This window comes from Zonotrichia albicollis, chromosome 16, assembly GCF_047830755.1.
Source record: "Zonotrichia albicollis isolate bZonAlb1 chromosome 16, bZonAlb1.hap1, whole genome shotgun sequence".
Lineage (NCBI taxonomy): Eukaryota > Metazoa > Chordata > Aves > Passeriformes > Passerellidae > Zonotrichia > Zonotrichia albicollis.
Genome location: NC_133834.1, coordinates 16,405,083 through 16,431,544, shown reverse-complemented (window position 1 = coordinate 16,431,544; position 26,462 = coordinate 16,405,083). Strand labels below are relative to the sequence as shown.

General features: G+C 41.7%; 1 protein-coding gene across 3 annotated transcripts; it reads right to left on the bottom strand.

Moving 5' to 3' along the window:
• Window positions 1-496: 496 nt before the first annotated feature.
• Window positions 497-26,462, bottom strand: GLYR1 (glyoxylate reductase 1 homolog). 3 transcript variants are annotated; one of them, XM_074553292.1, is made up of 16 exons: window positions 26,307-26,462; window positions 24,244-24,280; window positions 23,220-23,299; window positions 16,266-16,404; window positions 15,458-15,700; window positions 12,363-12,449; window positions 11,428-11,484; window positions 10,318-10,368; window positions 10,097-10,170; window positions 8,264-8,363; window positions 6,916-7,026; window positions 6,514-6,612; window positions 5,356-5,518; window positions 4,765-4,944; window positions 4,096-4,220; window positions 497-3,756 (listed from the first exon to the last, which is right to left on the bottom strand). In XM_074553292.1, exons 1-16 carry the CDS (start codon window positions 26,435-26,437, stop codon window positions 3,682-3,684), a joined length of 1,752 nt encoding a protein of 583 aa, XP_074409393.1. In that variant the 5' UTR covers window positions 26,438-26,462; the 3' UTR covers window positions 497-3,681. The 3 variants fall into 3 exon arrangements, with proteins under 3 accessions (XP_074409393.1, XP_074409392.1, XP_074409394.1); XM_074553291.1 differs by having other exon boundaries at window positions 6,514-6,615; window positions 26,307-26,461; XM_074553293.1 differs by lacking the exon at window positions 15,458-15,700 and having other exon boundaries at window positions 6,514-6,615.

The following is a 26,462-nucleotide window of genomic DNA, read 5'->3' as shown; positions in this document are numbered from 1 at the left end:
GAGCTTGTAAACATTTCAGTTAAGGATCATATCTTAGAATACCAAATTAACTGCTGAGTTACTGTTCACAGAATCATGGGATGGCTGGGGTTGACACGATCCTTAATGCTCATCTCATTCCACCCTCCTGTGATGGACAAGAATCTTCCACTGGATTAAAAAAAAACCCAAATGCCAGAAGGATGAATATCCCAGCCCAAAACTTAACAGAAGTTGTCATCAACACCAGAATATTAAAACAAAGAATCCTCCTCTCATCCCAGATGCATGTAGCCCTCTGCACACAGAGCATGGAATTTATCCAAACTTATCCTCTGTAATTTCTCACTGAGAGTTTCAAGCTTGAGCAATGACTGAAGTGCTCTCAGGATTACTCAGTTTTCAGATGACTTGGTTTTCAGCAGCTCTGAGTTTCTAGTGTTCTGAGGAACACATACTTCCTTAATGCCCCAAGACAGCTCTGACAGGCTTCAGAAAATGCCACAAGAACATTCAGTTACCAAGAAAAGTTTTATTCTTTTTGCCAGTAGCTTTGTTAATTGCACAAAAAAAAAAATCTTTGCCATTTAAACATTTTCACACATCCTATTCTGAATGACAAATGTTAATTAAAAACAAGGCAGGAAAATAAAAATTCACAACCTTAATGAACTATGTGATCTATCATTGAGGAAAAAGGAAACTGCTTTTCTTACAAGCTTTCACAAGTGTCACATTTTCTCTTTAAAAAGGAGGGAGTTAAAAAAAGCAAACTTCTAAAATCTTCATGAAAAGAAACTTTACAGAATTGTCAACAATATTAGGACAACATTTAACTAGCCAGTTTTATTAGAGCATCTCTCAATCCATTGCTTCCCCCACTTCCCTCCCTCAAATCCCAGGCCTAGGAACAGACTCAAATCCACATTCAGAGGCTACAGACATAAATACAAGAATCTGAGTGAGACTGACAGCAATTTCAACTGGCATCTGGAACGGTCTGGATTCCCCCATTTCCATCCCTCCTCTTCAGAGCTACATCAGAGCTCTTTGGTCTCCTCGGCACACCTGTGACTGTACAGCTGTCCAGGCAGCACTGCAGCCACTCTACAGCTACCCACAATGGCTGAAAGCTGCAGTCAGACCCTTCCAGGATAAATTACAGTGTTAACTAGTCCACATCTGCCACTCCCGCAGAAATAACCATCTCCATTCTTGGGAACTACAGTATTTCTAGAAACAAACCCTGCAGCAGTGAGCTGCCTTAGGACTGGTCCTTTGAATTCATTATGAAATACCTGTCACAGGACTTGAGAGCTCCTTTGGCATTCTCTCTGTATCCAGAGGCACCACAAACTAACAAAGATACTCCATTACCATTGCTCACACCATCCACGGTCACTCTGGCGCAAGACACCAGGGACAGGGGGGGACGCCACTGAACTGGCTCTGCACACGGGACAGTACCGCCTTCTTCCTCCCAAAAGATTTTTTCCATCAGTCTCATTTCCTGCCTCCAAACCCACAACTTCCCTCAGATGCCCACAATGCACAATTCATATGAGAGATTTTTTTTTTACTATAGTATGTTTAACAAAGGACTTCAGGTGCTAACTGTGGAGTTCTGAGTGGAGAAGAACAGTGTGCCAAAGCAGGTCAATGGTTAGCTATGCTGGCAATTTTACATGCCTTTAACGTGAATACCTACATACAGAATGGCAGTGGCATTGCAAAGGAACACAGGTGTAGAACTACCATTGCCCACACACAGTGGCCAAGAGGCAGTGAGGTCTGACAGCCCTGTTGCCAGGTGTTCACTATAGGATATAAGTAATGCAGAATACAGCATTAGCCCACAAGGAACAGTCATCACAGGAGGTGAAATACTCAAAGTAACATTTACAGCATAAGGCATTAGATGTTGTGATTCAATGAGTATGTGACAAAATGAGTATGTGACACTTTCCTTCTTTCTTTCTTAACAAGGTGTCCCTGAACCATACACACATGCTGCACAAAGCAGGACTGGTAAGAAATCCTAACCCAGGGAAAATTTCCTTACACAGCCGTTACGTTCCTAGGAAAAAAAATAAGGTGGCAGGGGCAGATGTCAGGAACACAACCTAAATTGAATTTGTCTTCTTTCCTTTCAGAATCCCAGCCCAAGGGAGGAAGGAGATTGTACCACTTGAGAAGTGATTTTGGCCAAAGTTTCTCACTGGCATTTTTCTAACACTCAAATTTAAAATGCAAGAACACTCCCAAAAGGCTAATACTGAGAATTGGAAAAAAAAAAAAAAACCAACAAAAACCCAAACAAACCAAAAACCAAGTCACACCCCGTGCATTTTTTGTGACAGGCATCCTTTGGACTCTGGGTTGCTCTGCTATCTACACTGAGACAATCTCTGTTCTCTAGCCTTGGCATCTGCAGTTCATGTCACCCATCTCTAGACTAAAGCTCAGCAGTGGTCTTAGCCTCCCCAATCTCAGTTATTGGTCTTTCTAGAAGTTGGTATCTGGCCATAAGCAGAGTTCACAGATACAGGGAGAAGGCTCATGCTGTGCCATCTTGTACCCAAAGTAGTAACACTAAGAACATGTATGGAAAACCTGACATGTATAAAGATCACTAGGCAGTACACAGAAGTATCCCTGTGAGGTAGGTAACCATCACCCACCTTTATAGATGGGCAAACAGGCTGAGAGATGTGACAACCATGCAAAGGCCAGAGAGCGTGGAAAGGAGCTCAGGAATCTCAATCTCTTGGATCATTCTTCTCTCCCTTTTCAGACTCACCACTCTGCTTGTGACACTGCTGCAATCCAAGACACCTTTGTAATTATTGACTACAAGGGTTAAAAAAAACCAAACAAGTAGTAACATAACATAAGCTAAGGCCAGGAACAAGTAAAATCTCTAGCCCAGTTTTATAGGCACTATGTTTGTCTTGCAGTTTTCTATGCAAAGGTGTTACTTTCCAATGATGTTTTGGATGGGCTATGATGAACCTTTCAGGAGTCTCATTGACATACGTATTCTCCTATTTTCAGTACAGTTTGTATTCCCTAAGCTGTAGTTGTCTGTACAGGGGAAGACATGGATGCAATGTGTTATCTTTAACAGTACAGGAATTCCTCCATCAAGGTGGGGAAGTGGAAGTCTAAAAAGAAACTGAATCAAGACAGTGTTACACTCAACTCCCCTTACCCTCTGGAACTGCCCTTCTCCTCCATGGGAGGTGCCTTGTTCTCTAACAGTGGCTAATTAGCAGGCATGCTCCTCACCTTACTTGGGACCAAGGACCCTGTCCCCTTGATGCAGAGAGTCCAGCACTTGCATTATTTCACAGCAAAGAAGAAAAGGGATTGTTAGAAACAGCATCTTGGACTAGCAAACAGAGGAAAATTAAAGCAGCCAAGCAGCAGATTTCTGGCAGAGTTGCCTCAGAGCTTCTGAACAATTGCCGCTGTTTCATCTCACGACTGTCAGTGCATGACATGGATTTTTCTAATTAGACTGCAACAATCCGAGCCCCCTCCTCCCCCCTCCTGCCACAGTGGAAGGCTCACCACAGCAGGTCTCAAAGTTTGTGTATAAAAGGAAATGGAAAGACAGAGATGGACTGGTCCAGAGTTAAAACCCAGTATCATAATAATATTAATCAATCATCATCGTATGAACAGTAAGAAGGGTGCAGCCTAATGGATGTAGGCCCTGTACACTGCGGACATGTCGTTGTCAGATTGGTCCAAGGCTTTTGCTCGTTTATAGACCTAAAGAGAAATCAGAAAAGGATCAGAGCCTGCTCTTGTGTGAAGCCTTTTCCCAGCAGAAAAACTCCTTTGCTGACCACTGCAACCAGAGAACCGCACAGGACGTCAAATAATCCAAGTGCAGATCAGAAAATGCCAGGTCTTTCTGTGTTTCCTGATGTAACATTCTAAGCGTCTCTACAATCAAAACAAATCCAATGCTACCCTAGTCAAAAAATATTTCAATCACTGTTCCCTTGTCGTAGAGATTATGTAATTCTTTGATCTGTGTCTCTGATTGACAAATGGCACTGTTGAATAAATGCTAAAGAACACATCTAAACACTGAACAACTCTTACCTCGTTGGCAGCAGCTGCCATGGGAGTTGGGTGGTTGACAGAATCGCCCAGTGCAATAGCTAATCTAAGATCCTTCTGGATGTACTTCAGGTAGAAATCAGGTTTGAAGTTTCCTTGCAAGATATCTGCGGAGAGGAACCCATGCAAAATTAAGCATGACAAAAGTAAGCCAAGCCAATGCTGCAGGGGGCTGTAATTCAACACCAATCTCTCTTTCCATTGCTGATCACTTTTAACTCTCCTGTTTTTGCACTCTCCATCTTCATTTGGCCACAGCAGATTAATATCACTACTGCCCACTGACAAAGTGAGCTTTCTAAGCAGCTTGTTACCCTGCTGCAATGAAATCCTGACTTAAGCCCTAAGCAGTCCTAACTCAGATTCTCAGAAGTCCCAGCCATGAAGGGGAAGGAATGGGAACTCAGCTCTTCATTTACAGAATGCTCAAAATAACCATTATCCCAGGTTGATGAAGATGAGATTGTTATGTTGTACCTTCTGCCACTATCTGAAAAGCTGTATTTTAAACATTCATTTCCAGAATGCTTAAAATAACCACTATCCCAGGCTGATGAAGATGGGATTGTTATTTTCTACCTTCTGCCACGATCTGAAAAGCTGCTAGATTGTAAAAATGATCTGTAAGAAAATAATGTAAGAGAACTTTACTTTGGCACTTCTGGTCCAGGAAGATGCTGGCAAGTTGTCCCTGATTGAGGATATCCAGAAGGGTCTGCTGGGACTGGCCAGTCACTTGAGCCAAAGTCAGTCCTTCTGCTATTGTTGCCATGAAGCTGCCTTGGACCATGTTCACAATCAGCATCATCTTGGCGGCATTGCCTACTTCACCTGGGAGTGAGACACACCATTGGGATTCCTCCAGAAGAGAAGTAGCAGCCCTGCCTCCCTAGCCCACACAGCAGTGACACTGTTAGACTGCTGTCATCAAGCACTTGGCATCTCTCCCTTGACCTGAAAGACTTCAGAAAATATTTCCATTTTCCAAGCACTCAAAGGAATGGAGAAATAATAAGAAAATATTATTTAAAACCGAAAGTATCACAGATCCTCCAAAATAAGCTGGCATTCAAAAAAGAAGCCTTAGCCTGCAGGCTCTGAAACTGGCCAAGTTCCAGAGCAGCAAGCCAATTTCCCACACTGCCCACAGAGAAAAGGTGACATATACATCTCAGACTCCTTGCTGAAATTCCCAGTCCTTGCACTAAGAAATTGCTATCAGGCCCTCCACATTTCAATTACCTAAGAAAAAAGAGGTCTTCCCCATGGCTTGGAAACAGCTGCTGCAGTCCTCATATAAACCCCTGTCACCAGCTGCCAGGATCACAAGCATTCCATCATTAGAGAGCTGTTGGTTTCCTGAGACTGGTGCTTCCAGAAAGCGACCACCTCGGGACACTATCACCTGGGAGAAGAACATCTCTGGTTAGCTGTGCATGAACAGCAGCAGGAACATCATTTAAGGCATACCTGCCACTAAGGACAGAAATTTAAAGCAGAACAAATAGCTCCAACAGGAGAGGAAAGCACTATTGTGATGTATTCTGCAAAGTGTGATTAAGACCAAAAGGGTCCATGCAAGACCCTCCAGCACCCATCACTACTGTGTATATTTTAAGCAGCTGAACTGACACGCTTTAGTCATGGCACCCTATACGGGCCAAGGGACCAATGTTGAAGGTGTATATGTCGCCTAAGAACCCCAGAAGATTGATCATTGTATTTTCCCCTCTTTCCCACAGAGGAAAGGCCTTTGACAGATCTCTTCAGCCAGATGTTTACTAATATGGGTGATCTGCATTCTGCGAATTAATGTTACACACCAGCGCATCAACAACATGTTTACTTAGAACTTGACAAAACCAGTTCCCATTCCTTGTAAAACTACACATGCTGCCTTAGGGCAGTGGGGAACAAGCAAGACGCCAAAAAAGAAATCACAGATACCACAGCAGAAGTAATCAGAACACTTCTAAAGAAATCCTATAATAATATTTCTATAGAATGAAATGTGAAGGCATTAATTTTCCCCAACCAGAGCACTTAAACTAGGCAGATTTTGCATTTCATCACTCATTAATCTAGACAGGGTTTTACTCACGAGTTTGCTACAGACTACCAACCTGTCTACAAATATTTCTTAGGGGACCAAAATTTGGCTATCTGTTTGCAATGGCGTCAGGTAACAGCTCTGCCAAATCTACAACTTCGCTGGTATCACCAGGGAACATCTCATCCAACACTGTTTGCTGGTTAAGACTTGACAAAGAAGACTTGTCTTGTTTGCCTGGAACTTGAGACTCTCCCAAGGACCTCTAAAAGTTTTATTACCAACAGAAACTGAAGAACTTCTGCTGAATGAACACCTGCTGCTGTTAAGAGGCTCAGTTCGGTGATTACCTGGGCCAGCTCTGTGACTGTATCTGCATCCACTGTGGACATATCCACATAACACTTCCCTGGGCGAATCCCCTGCAACACTCCACTCGGACCAAGCACCAGCTGTGGAGAACAGAAGAGCGGTAAAGCAATAGGGTGTCTGCAGAGAAACCCCACTTCTGCAGGAGTCCAGCTGAGTCTGGCGCTACAGTGGCAGACCCCCAGAGGGTTATCAGAACCGGTCCTCAAAGACTTCATTTTTAAAATGCTTAATTTTTGTTAGGACATTTATTTTTACACAGCTGCACTGCTCAGGATGTACAATGACCCAGGCTACTGTGGTTAGCAGGAATCAGAACCGGCATTCAGTGACTGCCATCTCATAGTCTAACCAGCAGGGGTAAAATAAGAGCTAATCCTTACATCCTTTGCTGCTTTTGGATCTGATACACAGGCAAACGTGATGTCACAGGTGGAGACTACTTCAGCAGGCGTTCTTCCCAGCCGTGCACCCTCCTGGATGAACAAATCACACTGCAAAAGGCACAAGTCCAAAGTTAAGAAAAATATTAATTACCAAGCAAATGGATTCTTTGCATTTTGCTGTAAAAATTCTACTGCAGGACACAACTCCAAAGGAGACAGGCATGTTAATTACACAACTTTGTCTTCTTCTGTTGCTTTGTCTACACACACACACGTGTGTGTGTGCAGGGCTTTTTTGCAACTTTTCTGAAGAAGTGGTGAAGAACTTTGAAAGAAAGACACAAAGAAATAAAACTCTAAGGTGAAACAGTAAGAAATTTGTGGGTTTGGCAAGAAATTATTAGGGGGAAAAAAGGAAGATTTAGGGAAAAAAAATTGGTTAAAGGACATAGCAACATGTGTTACTGAATAGTAATAGGAATATGCATATCTGAGATGAGTGCGTTTCAGAGGGCTGCTGCTTCAAAATCTTAGCTCCTTCTTACCCTATCCCCTCATATCAGCCATGTTTTGCTCTTGGAAAAAAAAAATCTTAGTCCCCTTTTAAAAAAGTAACCACAGTGCCCTTCCTGCTCTGCTATTCCACAGCATCTTACAACTACCACATCTCCCCCAGCTACCTATATTCCTACACCACTACAAAGAGTAACACTGTCTAGTATATAAGTGCAATGCAATATAAGCTCCATTTTCAGTTTGAATACTCCTATAAAGCCCTTCTCCATCCTGGTCTCATGACACAGCAGGTCTTTAACAGAACACTTGTTACCACATGACTAGCACAATAGATGTAGACTAACCTGCAGCTGAGCACTGCATCTTACCATACCCTCAATCTCCTGGGATAACTCTGTGCACCTGGCCTTTTTGGCACAATACATCTCATGGCAATTCACATCAGCAGTATTTTCATGGCTATTCACAGATGCACAATACACTGACCATGGCTATTCACATCAGCAGTTATTTTCAGAGGCATGTTACATCTCATTCTTCAACACATATATGGGTGTAATATACAAAAGTGTAATTTTTCTGACAACTCTCTCCTCTCACACAAAAAGGCAGTGGGGTGAGACTGCTGACATAAGAGTGACCACACTAGAACAGACCACAGCTGCACCTAGTCATGCCCACCAACAAGCACATAGGAAACAGGACAAAACAAGGTGGCAAGCATATCCTTGTGTTTCTTTGGCATCCCCTCCCAGACACCACTGACAGATGATTCCATGAGATACAGGGGGTAACTGAATGTTTAGCAGAGGCTTAAGCACATGCCTACCTTCTCAGCAGTCCGGTTCCAGACAGTGACAGTGTGACCCATCTTTAGCAAGTTGGAGACAATGCCACTTCCCATCAGACCAAGGCCCAGAAATCCTATCCTAAGGGTATAAATAAACATTAATGCAAGAGAGAGTAATCAGTGTTAGCTTCTCATGGTGCTGGAAATGACAAAGAGCAAACTGGAGCATCATCAGCACAAAAAAATACCCAAACAAACATGTTCTTCTGCAACCACAGCTACAATGGGCAAATACTGAGCTTTAAAAGCAAGCTGAAATTTATTTTGCTTACCAAGCATCCGTAACAATTTCCTGAACAAAGTCTTTAGCCTATTTCAGAAGATCACCTAAATATTAAAGGTTTGGATGGTCTGGATTCTTTTTGTTAGTTTGGGGTGAATGGTTTATGTGTGGTTTTTTGCTTACTAAAAATTGCTGTTTGTGTGCTTTCTGTTGACAGTCATTGCTTTACTGAAGTTAAAGGGCACACTTAGAAATGAGCAGGTGCTTCTCTAATTATTAATCTTCTGACTTTAAAACTAAGTCACACATACAATGTTTGCTTGTATAATTGAACAATACATTAGTATCCTAGTTTTGATAAAGTCTAGCTAAAACTACTGTGCTAAGCATCATGCCAGACCAAAGACCTAGTCCCTGTTCTACAGCTGCCATTTCAGACAAAGGAAGAAAGGAAGTATTGAACCAGCACAGGTCACCATCAGTCCCAGAGAACAGCCTTTCCTTCCTCCCACAAGCTGGAAAGAATTTTGCTCCCTCCATTCAAAAAAGAGAGACTATGCCATCAAGTCCCTATGATCACCTACAACAAAAATTCCTCTTGCAGATATTGCTGCAAGAACCATTTTACCCATCATGCAGTTTCCCATAAAACCCAGAGTTTTCAAAGAGATTCTGAAGCATTCAGTTATATCCAAGGTAACACCACAACAAAAGCTACCTGGCAAATCCAGTAGTTAATTCTGCAGAAATAGCCACAATACAGCAGCACCTGTCTTCTCCCAGCTAGCCATGCTGCCTTTTCTCTTTCTGCCCTTAGACAGTGCAGAGCAAATCACTACAGGCTCCTTATATGGCCCAAATAAGATCTACCTATTTTCAAGTCTCGAAATCAGCAGAGGTATTCCTTCCTTCACAACCCACCTCTGAGATGCACTTTCCTGAGAGACTGTTTTCCCTGAATAGCTTCATTGTTATTTTTGTTCCCCTGCAGTACAAGTGAGAACTGGCATCCCACGAGAACTGCCCCAACAGCAAACAGCAAGAGTGGCCTGAACTCAATGTGAACAGAGCAGAAGTTACAGGAAGCTCAAGCTAGCCTTCTCTCACTCTATAAAAGAGAATGGGTGTGTTAGGAGAAACCAGAAAGCTCGTGTGCCACACAGCAAAGTTTTTGTGATGGGAGAACGCATCTCCCTCTTTCTTTTGTCTTCTGCATGCTCAGGAGAGCTATTAAATGACCCCAGTCAACTAATGGAGAGAGATCCCCTTTTATCTTCCTATCTCATGCAACACTTTGGAATACTGCTGCTAACACCCTGCAGTGGGACCTACTGAAAAAAACAACTGCAGAAACACTCCGAATTGCAGATGCATCCAGGATAGAATTTACTCTGAATTTTGTATTGCACAGCCCCCTTTGAATTTAGCTGCCTCTCTCCCACCTTGTCCCCCAAACAGTTTCACACAAGGAAAGAAGCAATGTGCAGTTAAAGGGAAATGTTAGGTTTATTCATTCTCAGTGACAGGTTGGAGAATGGCTGTATGTGTGAGCTGGGAAGGAAATGGCTGAAGTGCATTGGAGATCTTACTTTTTGTCTGTAGGTGTGATGCTGCCATTGACTGCTGTGCTGTCTGCTGCCTGGATGGAGGTGGATCCTGTCTCCTGAGGGAGTGGGGTGGGGAGACAAGGGCAGGGGGGTGGGGAAAAGAGAGGGGAAAAATAATAATAAAAATAATTTAATGCACAACTCTGGAAGAACCGCAACGCCTCATAACAATAAACATCCATCAAAATGAAGATTTGCTTTACCTCTTCACAAACCTTCAGCTTTTTTGTGATGGCTTGATAGCAGACAGCTGGCTGTATGGAGAAGACAAAGCATTCAGGGGAAGGACAGTGCTGATTTACTCTGCCGAGCAAACAGACCATATCCTTATTCCACAGAAGCAGGGAGCTCACCCACCCACCACCACCTTCAAACCAGGACAACTCAGAGGCTTTCCTCAAGCGGAGAAAATAAAACCTAAAATATATTGCAAGATATTAAGATCATTCTTTCCCACCCTGCCCCAGCAATTCACCCTGTCTTCTGACAAAGGCACTGCAAACTCCCTTCTGTAGTTCCTATAACAGGCTCTTCTGGAGGCACCAGAACCTAGGCCATCCCTACTCCTAACATTTAGCTCTCTGAAGCCTGCCATGAAGCCTCACATCTACACTCACTATGTCTCTGCAAGTTGTGGAACCAAAACCTTCTGGTTAACATGAGAAGGCATGTAGAAGGCTTTCTAAAAATGCTAAGGCAAAGGCTGCTTCTCCCCATGCTGCTTACTGTGAGCTTGTATAGATAAAACTGTTAGCAGCTCTTAATCCTTCTGGCTCTGCCCAGATCCTCAGCGAGATATAAATCCTTTTATGCTTAATTTGATCTTTCCTTTTCCTCCTGATGTTCACTGCTGAATATAAAATCCTGCAAGACTTCTGACTCTCAGGAGATAAACAGGCTGTATTTTACACGGCGCTTTTCTGGTCTTGGAAGTTCTCTTGCAGCATTCAGTGAACTGGCAAGCCTATCCAGATGGAGAATCTGACAGGACAACCATCAAAAACAATCAAACAACAGGATTTTTGAACATAAAAAAAGCTTTTCCTGTCCATCCTGTTCATTCTACACAATTTATTACATCAGATCTGTCAAAAACTAGTGGTAGACGATCTTGAATTACTTAAAACTATTCACTGTACTTAATGCTAAATCACTCTAAATCTTCAGGCTTGGAAGTACTTCAACTAATCTAACTGCCACCCCCTAAAGAAGAGAATTCTGGAGCTCTTTATGAATACCCCTTGTATTCAGTTCCAGCAAAGGGCAGGACTCCAAGCTACCTAGCAGCATGATCCTGTCTGCCAAATCCTTACCTTCTCTGTCTGGCTCAGCAGGAAGTGATGAAAGTGTGGATCACTGTCCTTCACAGGCTACAAAGAGAGAAAATACAGCCTCAGAAATAAATCGAGAGAGTCACTAAGTTACCAGAGCACAATTCCCTCCCTCTCCTAAGCTGCATGAGAGCAAGAGCATAAGGCAGAAAACATAAAATGTATCAGCTGTCACAAGGAATCTGTTTCAATTAAGTAGTTTACATTTTGTTTCATTCTAAAAACCAAAGCCATTCAAACCAAATTCCTCATTTTTGGACATCTGTAGGAAAGAAGTATACAAGCAATATTAACATGGGAGGAAGAAAATTCATCTTGCACTTCTTCCTCTCCCAAGCAAATGAAAACACTTATTTTCCAGGTTCTAAGTAATTCCATAAGGCAGCATTCTGAGAATTGACTGAAGATTGTCACATGCCAAGCAAACCCATCCTAACACCAACAAGGACTGAAGGCCCAGATCCCTCATCTCCCCAGCGAGCATCACATGTACTAGCCTGGAATCACACTGCTCTTACTCTGCTTTACTGATCACTCATTTACTCAACAAAATCGAAAGGGTTTCAAAAGCTGCTTTGTGAAGGAAATCAAATGTAAGCACCCCATGTGATAGCATTCAGACACGGAGAGACTATCCAGATCACCTCTACTCCTGGGAAGTCAGTCACAGAAATGCTTTTGAAACAAGAAGTATAAACATTAGTACAGCAAGTTTAGTGTGAATCTGCAAGTAGTTCCACAGAGACAGAAAACTCATTTCCCCGCATACTTCTGAACTATCTGGGATATTGTTAGACTTTGTTATACTGCAATATGTTCGAACACAAGAAGGTAAGAACAGGCTGTTTTACAGCCAGACAAAAGGCTCTAGATTTGCTGCCACAAACTCATAACATAGAGGTTGTAAAGCTTCTCACCTCGCTCACACTCGGCGGCCATTTAAATCCAGCCACTGTTCCAGTCATCACTCTCTTCACTGTACTTGACTCTGGAATTGTGAGGTCCTGAGGAGACAGAAGGAGGATCACAAAGAGCTTAAAATCTGGCTCAGGAGCAGGTCACAGTATGATGATCATTCGAACACACATAGAGAGCTCCGAAAGCACTACAAAAGCCTTCAATTTCACAGGTCTTTCCATGAGCATTCATATTTAAACACGGAGTATTAGCAATACAGGTGAGGTGAGAAAAAGCATCAACTGCCAGCTAAGGATTTCAACCAGATTTATGGTTTCTGGAGAGTCCATTCTTCATACCTAAGAGGAATCACTGCATTCGTGCACTTATGGAATGAGCAGAAAACAAACATGCTTGATCACGTACTTTCCTCTGGTGGATGCAAAACGCTTATCAAATGAGTGAAGAACACCATTACAAGGAGAGGTCTGAACCCTTTTAATCCTACCCTGTCACAATAGAATAGCCTACCTGTTATCAGGAGAACCTTCAAAGCATAAGATTGACAGCCACATCTGCTCAAGTTTGCAGAATCCATGAGTCAAACTGGTATGTGGGCTGCCCCATCAGCTCCACAGCCCCAGTTTGTAGTATCATGATAGCACTTAACATACTGGGGCTTTTACTGTTGAGCAGATTAAACTTTATCTTTTATATCCCCAAAACATATAGGTTAAAATAAGTCTCTATGCTATAGGTCATCAATATATGCTATAGACATCTAGGTTTTTATGCTACATGAAGAGAACGCACAGGACTTCTACATAATACGTGCTGTCTTCCTCTGACATGAGGGTTCAGAAATGGAGTCACATTACCTCCCCCCCGAAATTACTTCCTGAAAATGCACAATATGCCTTAGCATCCACACAGAAGCACAAGAGAAGAACACTGTTTGCAAAAACAGACAGAGTAAGAGTCCTGGAGGAGTAACCTAGAACGATGCAACTGTCCAAGGGTTAGCAGGACAATGCAGACATCAGTCTCCAACCTTGTAGTGCCTAGGGAGTCTCCTGCATACTCCAGCTGGTGAAGTGTGGAAAAAACCCGCTTTGATACCCATGAAGCTCTGCTGCTCCTTCAAATATATTCATATAAGCCTAAACGTACGAGTATGTAAATGATCACGTATGGCCACAGACCCTTTTTAGACAGTGCACACCTCAGCAAAAACCAGATTCTTGATTTTTATGCATTCTTATTACTTGGAGGCCAGAATTTGGACTGGAACAGAAGAAAAAAAAACACAAATCCTAGGATCATATTAATTCAGGACAACAATATAAACGTTTTCTACTCTAGGGCTAAGAACTTGAGGAATTTATGAGAACCAGGCAAGAAGACAAGATTTTAAAATTATTTCATAGGTTGAAAACCAGTATTAAGGCAGTATTGTTATATTTTCATAGCAATTATTTTATATGCCACTTTCAAGAAGCTGTAAGGCTTACTTTCCTACCTCATCCTGCTTAATTTCCTGGTTTGTGGCCAGGAAGTTATCACACAGCTGGCCACCACTGTGTGGCAACTTTAAAACCAGTCTGCTTGTCAGGTGCAGTAAAATAATGTCAACTACCACAATTAGCTCACTCAAAGCACTCTGATGTCCTAAGGTAAATAACACAGTAAAACCTATGCATGCAATGTGTCAGCACAATCAGAATTCTCCCAGCCATTAGTTTTGATTAATTTTGGAATGAATCTAGCTCAAAGACACAGAATCATTTTGCAAGTGAAAAAAAGGTCCTGTGGCTTATTTAAACAGAAATATGTGGAGACACAACATGCTTATAGGAAGACACTTAGAAAAGTGAAAACTATGTTGCCAATGAAGCATTTTCCTGCATCAGTCAAGACAAGTTCTGTAATTATTAGTTTTAATTTATAAATATGCATACATTTCTCTCCTCCTCCAACTTCCCTCAATAGAAGAAACTGATGGGATCTGTTACGCAGCGTAATTTCACAGGCATCAGTGCTACAAAAGAGCTAATATTTTCTTTAACCGCTTAGGAGTTGGACTTGATGATCCTTGTGTGTCCCTTTCAAATCAGGATATGCTATGACTCTACTCTATGATGCCTTCACAGCTAATATCTGAGATGATCAGCTTCATTTTACCACATCAAGATAGTCTGCTGTTCAGCCAGCGAAGGCCAATCCATTCACAATTCCAGAGAGCAAGGACCACCATCTTGACTTGCATCCTGACTGAAAGAAAAGACTGTGAAGCACATCGTGATCCCCTTGAAGCACAGATGAGCAAGCACGTTGCTATACGGTGTTTCAGTTGAGGTCTCCCAGTTGTCTTCAGGTTTAGTCACTGATGAAGGATATGACTTGTAATAATCCACCAAAATAAATATCCATTTGGAATAGGAAGATCTAGACCGCAACAGTGAGTTCCATAATAAAAAGGCTGGAACTCTATATGAGGGTAGACAAAAGTGCTGCCACAACATAGAGAAATATCAGGGAAGTAGTAGGAATAAAATATTAAGGCTCCTTCAGAATGGATGATGGGAACATATCCTAAAGCACAGAAGCTGAAATGAAGACAATTCTTCTGGTGGATTCCCCAGGCTATGAATTTCTTCTTTAAGCCCTAGCCCTTAAAGATATCTCACTCTTTGTGAGTACTGAGGTTGAAGTTGAGCAACTACTTATCACCTGATCATACGAAGCAGATGAGATGGGAGAAGTCAGGAGCCAGATGAAGACCCATATCTCTTTGCTAATCCTTCCCACACAAATTGAACTCGAGGGATGACAAGATGAAAGAATGGAGTCTCCTGATACAGCTTTCAAAGCCCTCTCAAAGATACAAACAGAGCCACTCACAGCAACTAACTGCTAAAAATCACAGGAAGAATCAACAATATGCTTGCCAATTGGTATCAGGCAGCCAAATGGTCTAGAAGTAGCAACATGAAAAAGCTTAAAAAAAAGGGATACTGAACTGATTCTTCCTGCTGGCCTGTTAGTCAAGGTGCCAGTCAGACCTCAAGTCCAGCTGCCAAGTCCACGGGCACTGGCGGACATGCACAACACAAACCTTCTCATCCTTGGGTGGACGCCCCCGCTTTCGGGGGCTCTGATCCTGGGCTCTTTTCAAGGGTGATTTTGATCCTCTCTCTGACGAGACAGAAGAAACCCTCTTTTTTCCTTCCCCTGTGCCCTTCTTCACCTTTCCTTCAGACAAACTGGCTTTGCGTTTCTCTTCACCAGCAGATTGCTTGCCTCTTTCTTCACTGGAATTACGCCGATTCTTCTCTTCAGTGGAGTTATGGGAAGACGCCTGAGAGATTATAGAATAGAAGATGGTAAGGAAAGAAGAGAAGAGATGGAATGATTTTCATGCAAAACCAAGGATGTGAAGGACCCCGTGCTGATTACTATCAAGTAAAACAACAGCACAGTAACTTGAAAACTACGTATCTGTTAGACCTTTGGAGTTGGTGAATGAAGTTCCTGGTTAGTTCTCCTGCAAAAACACACCAGTTTAAGTAAGCATGTAACAGAACAGGCCACCTGAAGACTTGCCAGGACTGCTTGCACTTCCAATATACTAAAGACAAGATTAGTTGATACCAAATACTTAAGACTGATTTATAAAATCATCACAAGTAGATCAATTAGCCTCTTCAGTTTCTTCATCATTTAATAATCCAATAATCACTTTTCCCCACCAAACAAGATTTAACGGGGAAGAACAGAGGATCGGAAATAAATCCCAAAGGAAGGAAAACCCAATCCTCCTCAACTTGCCAGAGACAACAAACTCCTTTCACATAACAAGGCATCTAATCATCGTTCATGCCAAAACCTGTTTTAAAGCACACAGTGAAAAAGAACCCACTCACCTGGTCCTTGCCTTTGGTTTTTCTAAGAAACTCCTCTACAGCATCCACAGCTTGCTGGAAGCGCTTACCCTTGTTAATCTTTATCATTTCCTCTTTGTGAGGGTGATAAGGCTTCAGCTGCTCCACTTTGATCCAAGCACTTGAAACAAAAAAAGAAGCTAGTTATATTTTCCAAACCGCAGCCCTCTAAATCCTCCTGCTTTGAGAAACACACAGCTACATTTTCTCCTCCAGCTCTACTAATGACAACAGCCCAAACTCACTTCCTATCTAGAAACTGAAGGGCTGCTATTACTGAATTCAGTGAGAATTTTCTTCTGGCACTTTTGTTACTTCTTAAGTTTTATGTCCTCTCATTCTAGCACTGTCCCCCTTTAAGCATTATTCTCTACTGACAAAACAGCTTTTGGATGTGATCACAAGACGCATTTAAAACAACGGCAGCCCAATGACTGCACTCGTTTCACCATGAGGAACACCCACAGACCCACACTTCCAGGTAAAGTAGGCAATACCACTAATCTACTCGAGAGTAAAGTTCACCTAACAATTCTCAGCTATCAATCCCTGGTTCAAATATATTGAGCATACAGGTGTCTAAAAAACTGTAGGAAAAAAGCTCCAAAATTATGCATTCTCACTATAGAGATGACCACAGAGTTAATACAAAAGCAACAGCTCATTGCTGAACTGATTTCTGATGTACCCAGGTATTCTGTATGAAAACAATAATTTTGTTTATGAGAAAAAATAACTATTTCCTTTGCCTCTGACTGGAGCAATCAGACTTTCTCTTGGCCCCTGGTATTCCTACGTTACATAAGACTATTCACGTATAAAGGTTTTAAATATTCCCCAGTGCAGTCTAGCTTCTGCAAGCAGATGAGGTGATTTAAAGGCTGCATTTTCAGACACTGTATAGTTAAACTGAAAAGGAAGACTAAAACAACAAAAATAATTGCAATGCTTTGTTGAATCTTGATTGTTTCTCCTCTCTCCACAAAATAAACTCTAAAACTAAAAAATATTAAGACTTTTCTCCTCACTGGCAATAGCAATTGTTTGTAAATTGCTTGTAATCAGGAATCAACTTTAATAAAGTAGAATGAAACATTTTGGGTCTCACTTGCAGAGACAATACCTGCTAGAAGCTACTGGAAAATGCCAGCATCCTTTCCAAAGAAGCCAGTGCTCTGGCATGCAAAGATGAATCCTTTCACTTTGTTTACATTGGTTTTTTAAGAACTGACTTATTATATAATAATACAATTCATTGCATTCAGACTAGAATCTAAGTCCAGCAGATATTCAGGGTATCTCTCACAGCCGCCCAGGCATTACTGTGAAACACACCTTAAAATTATCTTACACTGTAAAGCCTGCCTGTATGACAAACAGTGACAAACATCCCTGTGTACCACAGGGAACCAGCTCATGAGAAGCCTTTCATTATATGTATAAAGGAAACCAAACTTTGGACCACAATATAAAAAAAACATGTTAAATGTTGTTGCAGGACTGAATTTCTAAATAAAAATAAGTTATTTTCCCTCAAGGCATTCTCTTAGGTTTCTGCACATCCTATCACTCCTCACTGCACAGGTTCATTAGTTTCCTTTCTCATTCTTTTTCCTTTGGTAGGGAGAAAGCCCGAAGTACAAAGCTTTTTCTGGTTCCTAGCTTCAAAGATGTATCTTGGCACTTGTGATCCACCAGGACAAAGAACTAGAGATCTCAGAGACAAACTAATAAGTGAAAAACAATCTTAAATGCTGCCTCAGTTAAAAATAAACTTTAAAAAAGCAGGGAAAAAATTAAATTGGTCTTTTCCTTTCCAGTTTTTTTATGCATCACCTACTTGGACAACCTTCCATAAGAGAGGAGTATCTTTTGACACCAATGTCCACAAACCAATTGCATGCAGTGTTTCAAGCACTTGAAAACTAAAGAACTTTTCACCAAACAAAACTATTCATGTTTATACACAAGATCTCAATACCCTCAAGGCCAATAAGCCCAGTATTTAGATCAGCCTCAAGGATACAACATATAAAATTAATTACTGTTTCTCTCCTGATTCAGCAATGAATCAATGCATGAAAAGAATATTAGTGATGACACTGAAGATGTCATATTTAAGATGACATTGCATTCATACTGCTGCACAGTCACCCAGCAACTCTAAAGAATGGGCTACATGCAAAGTGAAAAGATGTAATAAAAATACCTATTAGCAATGGCTTTCTCTTTTCATTTCTTCACACTGTTCCTCATCGTCTCCAAAATACCACTCTTAGAAAACCACTGCCTATTTCAAATCCACATTATTAACATGAACAATAGGCAAAAGTTAGAATAAGTAGAGACAAGTATGAAAGTGACCTGCAGTTACACGGAAACAGTGGCACAGATAGATGCAGAGACACCAGACTGAAATCCATGGCACAGGCAAGGAGATCTTCAAACCTTCACCATTCCAGCCATTCTCTTCCTGTCTACAGATACGAACTCCTAATGATAAGCTGCAGAAATGAGATGGAAGAATATCCACCAATCTTCGTTTTTTGCAAACCATATAGCTAAGGATGGAAAACAGTAGCACTGTATCTCCAGATTTCTGTTTACCGCAGTCTGGGAAAAAATTTATTGCTTTAGACTGTAGCACTTTAGATGCCCACACTAAATGCTAACACAACCAGTTCTAAAAATCAAAAGAAAATTTCTTAGTTATTTACAAGGCCAGTGTGTGTGAGCATACAACAAATCAAGACAGATTTCCTTTGTTAAAAGGGAACATCCCAACCCTCATAAATTAAGTAACTCAACTAAACTCTGCAACTTAGGACATAAACTCCTAGGAAAAAAATACAAAAATGACTATATCATACTAGAATAAAGGAAGGGATATTTAGAAGAAATCCAGAAGCAGGGCAATACTGAAGGAAATTTAAGTATTATGTTTTTCAAATTTGTGCAAAAAAATACCTCCTCAGTACGAGACAGAAGAGTTTTGTCTGTAGTGATTTACAGCTATGGTACTGTGCTTGCAGGGATGTTGAACAACGTTCCAGCTGGCTCTGCTACAGCAACACAGAGCTCTGCATGGGATAATCAGCCTCACTGAGAAGTACCAGGAACACAAGTTCACCCACGCCATCAGTTCAGCCCATCCCTCCAGACCCTCAGATTACTAAGGTGTATTTCCAACAGCTGGCAAATTTAAAGCAAGTGTTTTCTCATGTCAGGACCTGAAAGAACATTTCAGGTTCAGAAAGACTACAGGATGTAGAAAGACTACATCCTGAATTTACTCTCTCCTTGAAAACCAGGGAAAACAGTGGCAAAAGAAAAAGGTAGGTGCTTTCATCCGAACAGGACATGGGGGATGGAAAGGTAATGAGCGCTGTGTTAAAATTACTGTGCCTGATGGAAAGAGGCTGCAAATTATTACATTCATCTTTGACTGCAAGCTTCCTCCATTTTTTCCCTTAATATATAAAATCAGGAAGTGCCCCTTGACCCCACCATATTTAGTTTCACACTGATGCTACAAAAGGCTGTAAGGAAGAATGGGCTGTCACAGCTTCCTGTTAAGACTGTGATATACATGACTTGCAAGTCCATTTGGCTATCAGGGAATACCAAAGGAGGAAGAAAGGTGAATGGCTGTGTTTGTACACACATCTCTGAGGGCTGCAGGACCATCACTAGTATTTCTATAGAATCACACTGGAAAGATACCTTCAAAGCAATTATATCTTAAGTTTTAACAAATATCATAATGATTCTTAAGCCGGCTAAAAAATGTAAAACTTTTTAACTGCATGGCACACACCAAGAAAGACTTGCAGGCCAGCCAGTCTATTAGTTTTAACTACTAAAAGCAATAAATGTACATACACAGCAAAATAAAAGTTCTTACTTGACTACTGAAATATCTACAAAGATTTCCTACAACAAAACTGTAGGAGATAAAAATAAACAGGGATTTTAAATACTATCTGAGAAGCACAGTTAGAAGCACAGATAAGAGGTCTAAGTTCCACTTCTAAACTAAATCAAAATTTTTGTTTAGATTCCTGTAATGATGTTGTTACATGCCTGTCAGGTCTATGGGCAGGAAACATCAACTGTTCTTGATTTTAGACAGAGAAACCTTTTAATGTGACTTGCCCTAAGAAGAGACACTCAGAAAAACAACTCCTAGGCAGACTAGAAAGAACACCTTATCAATTTGGAGAACAAGGTAATAAAGAGACATTGCATGATTGTCTTAATTGCACACAATCATTTAGAACAGGACATGGGTATTTCATCACTACTATGAACATCAGGTGGCTTTCACTGTGGGAAAGCATATATGTACTTCACAGTTTAAACATAAGCAAAATCTGCTTCCATGGGTAGAGAATCCTTATCTTTCAGAAAACCCATTCCTTCAAATGTAAAAGAAACTAACACCACCAACAGAACACATGGAGTACAGTGCTCTGTAGAAAATTTATCAAAAGCCAGGATTTAGAGCAGTCAGAATGCACTCATGCTCTCACCTCTGTATGTTGGACCAAAAGTACTCACAGCTTTCCAGTTAATCTATTTCCTTAGTCACTGCATCATTGCAAAGGCCTAGTACACGGTAATATTCAATTTGCAGAAAAAGGAAAATGCATTTCCCCTGTGCTGTATCCTGATCTAGCCATAATTTCACAAAAAAACAAAACTTACACACTACACCAAAACCACTGCCAAACTCATCAGTATGTTTTTATTTACCCTTCTGCTCTGCTCATGCACATCAATTTTTACTTCTAAACATTTTTCTCCTTAAGCTTTAGTATGACAAACCAAAGCCACATGAGTCAGTGGGGAACAATTTGCACCCAGCCTGGAACAGGCGCATTTCTGGCCACAGAAGACACCTAAGAATCCCTAGAAGGAAGTAAGTCTAAAATAGGGTCTGACACCGCCTGCCTCTTGACAGACTGGCTGGCAACAACCCTCAGAAGTTCACAGGAGGGACTGTACTCAGAAATCAGCATCGCCTTTGCCTTCTATTCACTGGACAAGAGGTAAACAGCTGATGACCAGATCCTCTCCTGTTCAACCTCAAAGGGTAAGGCAGTAATACAAGAGCTGCAGCAATGGATCCATGGTACAGAAATGCCATCATACAGTGTGAACACGGCCGAAGAAGTGAGGTGCTAAAAAAGAAGCTATATGCACTAGAGAGTAAGTGCACTCCTCATCTCCCCTTGAACAGTGACAGCTCTGCACTCTGCTGCTCCTCAGGCTGTTCATAAGGTGGTGACATTCTCTCAGTTACCTTCAAAGTGCTGTTTATACACATACCTGAAAAAAGTATTTGCCAAACCCACTAGTTTACTTGTACAAAAGAAGTACAAAAGATTTCCTCTTCATCTTCACATATGAAGTGAAATAATTTCTATTTTTTCCTGATTTGGCTGATTATGCTCAAACACAATCAAACATATGAGAACTTTCTCAGGCAACACACTGGTTAGAACAGCACAACTCTAACCAGTACATCCTTCTGACATTCCAAGTTAGGACAGAAGAGGCACACAAGCTTCTGTCTCTTGTCTCTATCAACATTATTTGAAAGAAAGGTGATAGTCTTTATTTCTATTCAATTTTCAGGTACCAATCAAAGCAAGTAAATTTCTAATTCTTGATTATCTAGCATGATATGATTAAATTTCACAAGCTGGAAATGTGGGGAAGGGGCTACACTACAACAACCATACTACTTCACTGTGCCAGATGACCAAATCTGCCCTAGGCAGAGCTCTAGAATCTTGTAGTAAATCCCAATTATTTTGCAGCTCTGAACTCTTCATTTGCAATCATGTTATTAATCTCAGCTACAGTATCCAAGATATTTGACCATTTGTCTTAATACCAAAAAAATCTGTATTTGATTCAATGTGAAATACAAGAATTGAAAACAAATAATCAGGACAGAAATAATCCACTTCAACTCCGAATTTATTAGCTCAAATAATCATATTTAATAACACCACCAAAAAACATTCTCTAGCCTCAAATCAACCTTCACCTGCCTCAAATTACTAGAGATCCAAACATTCCCATTACTATGTGGCATTCAATACTCCACCATCAAATTTAGACCTCATTTCTTAATGGAAAAATATTTTAGTATTATGCAAAAATATTTTAGCAGTGAAAAATAATTTCCTTAAGAGCCATTCACCAAATGGCCTCAGTTCTTGTCATCTTTCTTCCTAAAAGTAATGGGGTTTTTAGTCTTCCACAGATATTTGCAATTTTCTTCTTTATTCCGTGACTTAATAGCAGAAAATAGAGAGAAAAACTGAAAAGTTATCAAAATAATTTTCATTTTCACAAAACATCCAAGTTCTCAGGGGCCTTTTTCATTGGGTTTTTTTACCTAGTTTGTAATCATTTAAATCTAAGACAACTATGATTTTGCTCACATTTGAAATCATTAAATTCTGCTTTGCAAAAAGGAACTCTAAAACAGTTTTGGCTCTCTTATACTGTGAAGTCTTACAAAAGCACGGCTAGAATGTTTTCAATCAGCATGTAGGACAGCATATTCTTTCACAAATGACAATTATATAGTTACTTTTATTCCTCTGGCAGCAAAAAAAAAGAAATATTCTGAGCTGTACTTTTCTCATTACATGCTAAAACCTGACACAGTCATGTCACACCTAAAAGTGGTGAGCTATCACAGCAACTCAATTCCTAAAGCTAAGTTTTTATACCCTTCATACACCTCAGTGAGCAGATATAGCATGCAATAACAGCTGAATTTCTTTTATTGTGTGGTTCAAAGGGAATCCTTTACAATGCTACATTGCACTGTAATATTAGTAAATATTTCTTCCACAAAAGATCCACGTTATGTGGTACAATATTTTCCCCAGATGAAAACAAGGAGGTACATACTGATCTTCTGTTCCAAAAAACTTCACGAAGAAGCACTTTTTTCCTCGAGGTTTCTTCAGATCTTTAGGTGGGTTAACAATCTAAAGGTGATTAGAAATCATAATTAAAAAGCACATAGTGACAAATTTTGTGATTTTACCACCCAGTCTTCAGCTATTATAGATTTTTTAAAAATCTGATTAGGAGGATAACTTGCATTAATAAAAATTTGTTCCACTTAGGTAATCTTAAGAATTTAAACTTTGTCTTTACTCGCAGAATAAATTGCTTATCAACTTTAAAATGCTAGTAAGGAGAAAAGCTATCATTCTGTTACAAGGTGACACCTGTAGAGGACCCTGGTGTTAACCTGACCCAATAACCAAATGTTTATAGTTGTCAGCCACATTGACTAGTCTTTTACCTGACTCAAACTTACCTCAGCATGCTTAGCCCTCATACAACATGTAAGATAAAAGAAAGGTCTTTCTGAGAAGTAGAAGGAATACAAACGGCATATAAAATTCCTTTTTAAAAATCTTTCATCTGAAAATACCCCAACCAAACCAGAAGTAGGATCAAACCACCCTAGATAATTCTCAAAAACGACAGCTCTAAAACAGTATCTTGAGACGCCAGACTCCTTATTTCCATTACTTAAGACTGTACTGTTAGCCAACTTACTACAGAAGAAAAGAAACATGTCTTGCAGAAAGTGACAGGGACTAAACAACTAAATTTGGGAAACACAATCAGTTCCAGAGCTGGCTCTCTGTTGGCTTTTCATTCCACATGAACTACCAGCTCTTACTGACAGACTGAGATAACATATCAAATAAAGCCCTAAACTAGCTCACGCTTTAGATTTGTGGGGTAGATGTGTAAAAGAACAAACAAGAAAACCAGTATTAATCTACAACTGAAATGCTTTCAAGCAAAGCTTTCCTTACACAAAAGGAAAACACAAAAAAAAACCACACCAAAAAAAAAATCACAAACCATGAAAAACTAAAAAAAAGCAACAATAAATACAAACAAACCTCACCTTCCCTGGCCATGGAGGGTAACGGCCAAGCTTCCCCCTAGAGAAAAAAAAGAAATTATTAGGCACTAGAACTAGAGAAAAAACTAACTATCCCAATGCCTACTTTTTCATATTATGTCACGCTTTTCATAATAAGAGAGTTACAGTTTGCAGTCAAAACCTTCTGTTCAAGGCAGGACACATGGCTGACATCTGCACCTAACTCAGGTCTCTGGACAGTCTGTTTGACCTTGCTGGACTGCCAGAACTGAAGAGAAGAGTATCAGTAACACAGTCTGCAAGATACAAGAGTAATAGGCACTGCAGCACCATAAGAGTGGAGATTTCTTCACATGGAGCTGAAAAAAACACTGAGGAATGCAATGAGACCAAAGTTCAGGTTAAGAACTTCTATCTACCTGTCTAGAGCAGCTGGTGAGCAGATCAGCCACCAACTCCCAGCACAGAAAGCTAAGGTTCTGATTCGTGCAGAAAGGCATTAATAGCATGATCCCCTCAACAGGTGTTCCATTATCACTTTTTCAAGTGCTCACCACCACACTAACTGAAGGTATGAAGACCCATAGAAGAAAGGCACTACGACTTCTACACTTGCAAATGTTTCCATTATGAAAACTAGGCAATACTAGAAATAATCACAGAGGAGGAAGAGACATTAGTTTTAGCCCCCAGCTCACCAGCTTTCCTGGAGAGCTTTATCCTTATTTCACCCTTGTCACTGACTTGTGCTGCAGTACTCACAAAACCCCATTAGTAAGTGTCTTGCAAGAGACGGGCAAAGAACCTGTGGGGCCCAACAGCTCCTGACACAAAACTTCTCAGCAAGTGGCACCGCAGCACGCTGAGATGGCAGTGCTGCACAGAAGCCAGGGGCAGGCAGCAACACTGCCAAGAGCTGTGACCACGACCATGTCTCATATTCAATGCTTCCATGACTGTACTGAGAAAAAAATTCAGCCAACCCTTTCTGCTGTCGCTGTCTTGTTGTTAAAAGTTCCCTGCGACAGCTCTAGGGACAGCACCTGGCTGTCATGTACAAAACTAAAGCAGGATAATCTGCATTCCAGCACCGAGAGTAACACTCCCCAAATTCTCATCTGAAATACATATGCTAAAAGTAACTAATCCTTACTTACTTTGCTATATAAATTAGACAACTTCCCAGCACTGCAAATTTTTCAGATGAGAGCTGCAGTTGTCACAGTCTGAAGCACAGCCTTCTTTTTATCTGGGTTATCAGTATAAATGCATGCATTTATTCACGTGTTGGAAATCAGCTACTTCTTTGAGCTCTGGCAGGACAGCCTAGCCCATCCAGCACAGCGAAACCTATGCACTTAAGCAGAGCTTACAGGGCGCGGTGGAATGCTCTCACTTCTCCCCATCAGGAAACACGAAATCACAGCTCTGACTATCTGAGGGTAAGATCGCAGTGACAAGGGGAAACGGCTTCTGGGGGTTTCCACAGGGACACCCCAACCTGCAAGGAAACGCTGGACTGTTGTGTTGCTTCATTAAAGCACTGCCAAGAAACGGTGCGTGGCTCTCCATAAACACTTTCCATCTCTAACCCTTTTCGCATCCCTCGGGAGGTGAGCCCGGGCTTACAAGGGAACCACGCAGCGCCCGTCCTTCCGTCCCGCTTCCTTCATCCTTCCATCTGACACAGCTTCCGTCATGCGCCGCCCCCGCCAGCCTCCCCAGTGCCGGCCCGGCTCCCAGCCCAGCCCGCCTCCCGCCCGCCCGGTGCCCTGGCTCCGGGCTGCCTCCCGCCGCTCCTCCCACACTGCCCAAGGGACGGCAACGGCGATACCCGCAACCCGGCAGCAGCTCCACCACTGCACTGCCCTGCCCTGCCGAGCCCCACCCTGCCCACAGCCGCTCTCCGAAGTCACCGCGGGCTGACAGCGCCCAGCGCGGCCCAAACCGACTCGGCTCCCGCCGCGTCGCTCCCAGGGTCGGCTACAGCCCCGCCTGCGTCTCCGCAGCCGCAGCCTGATCCCGCTAAAGGTGCCCAGTCCGCCATGCTCCGCGGCCGCCACCCAGCCTGCGCCGCCACTCACCACACCAGATCTCCGAGCCTCAGACTCACGGTCGCCATCTTACCGACACGGACCGGCCGGGCCGCGCGGGGGCTGCCGGGAGCACGACCAGGGGGAGGGGAGCGGTGGCCGCGCCCATTGGGCGGGCGCATCACGTGGGCAGACGGTCCGTCACGT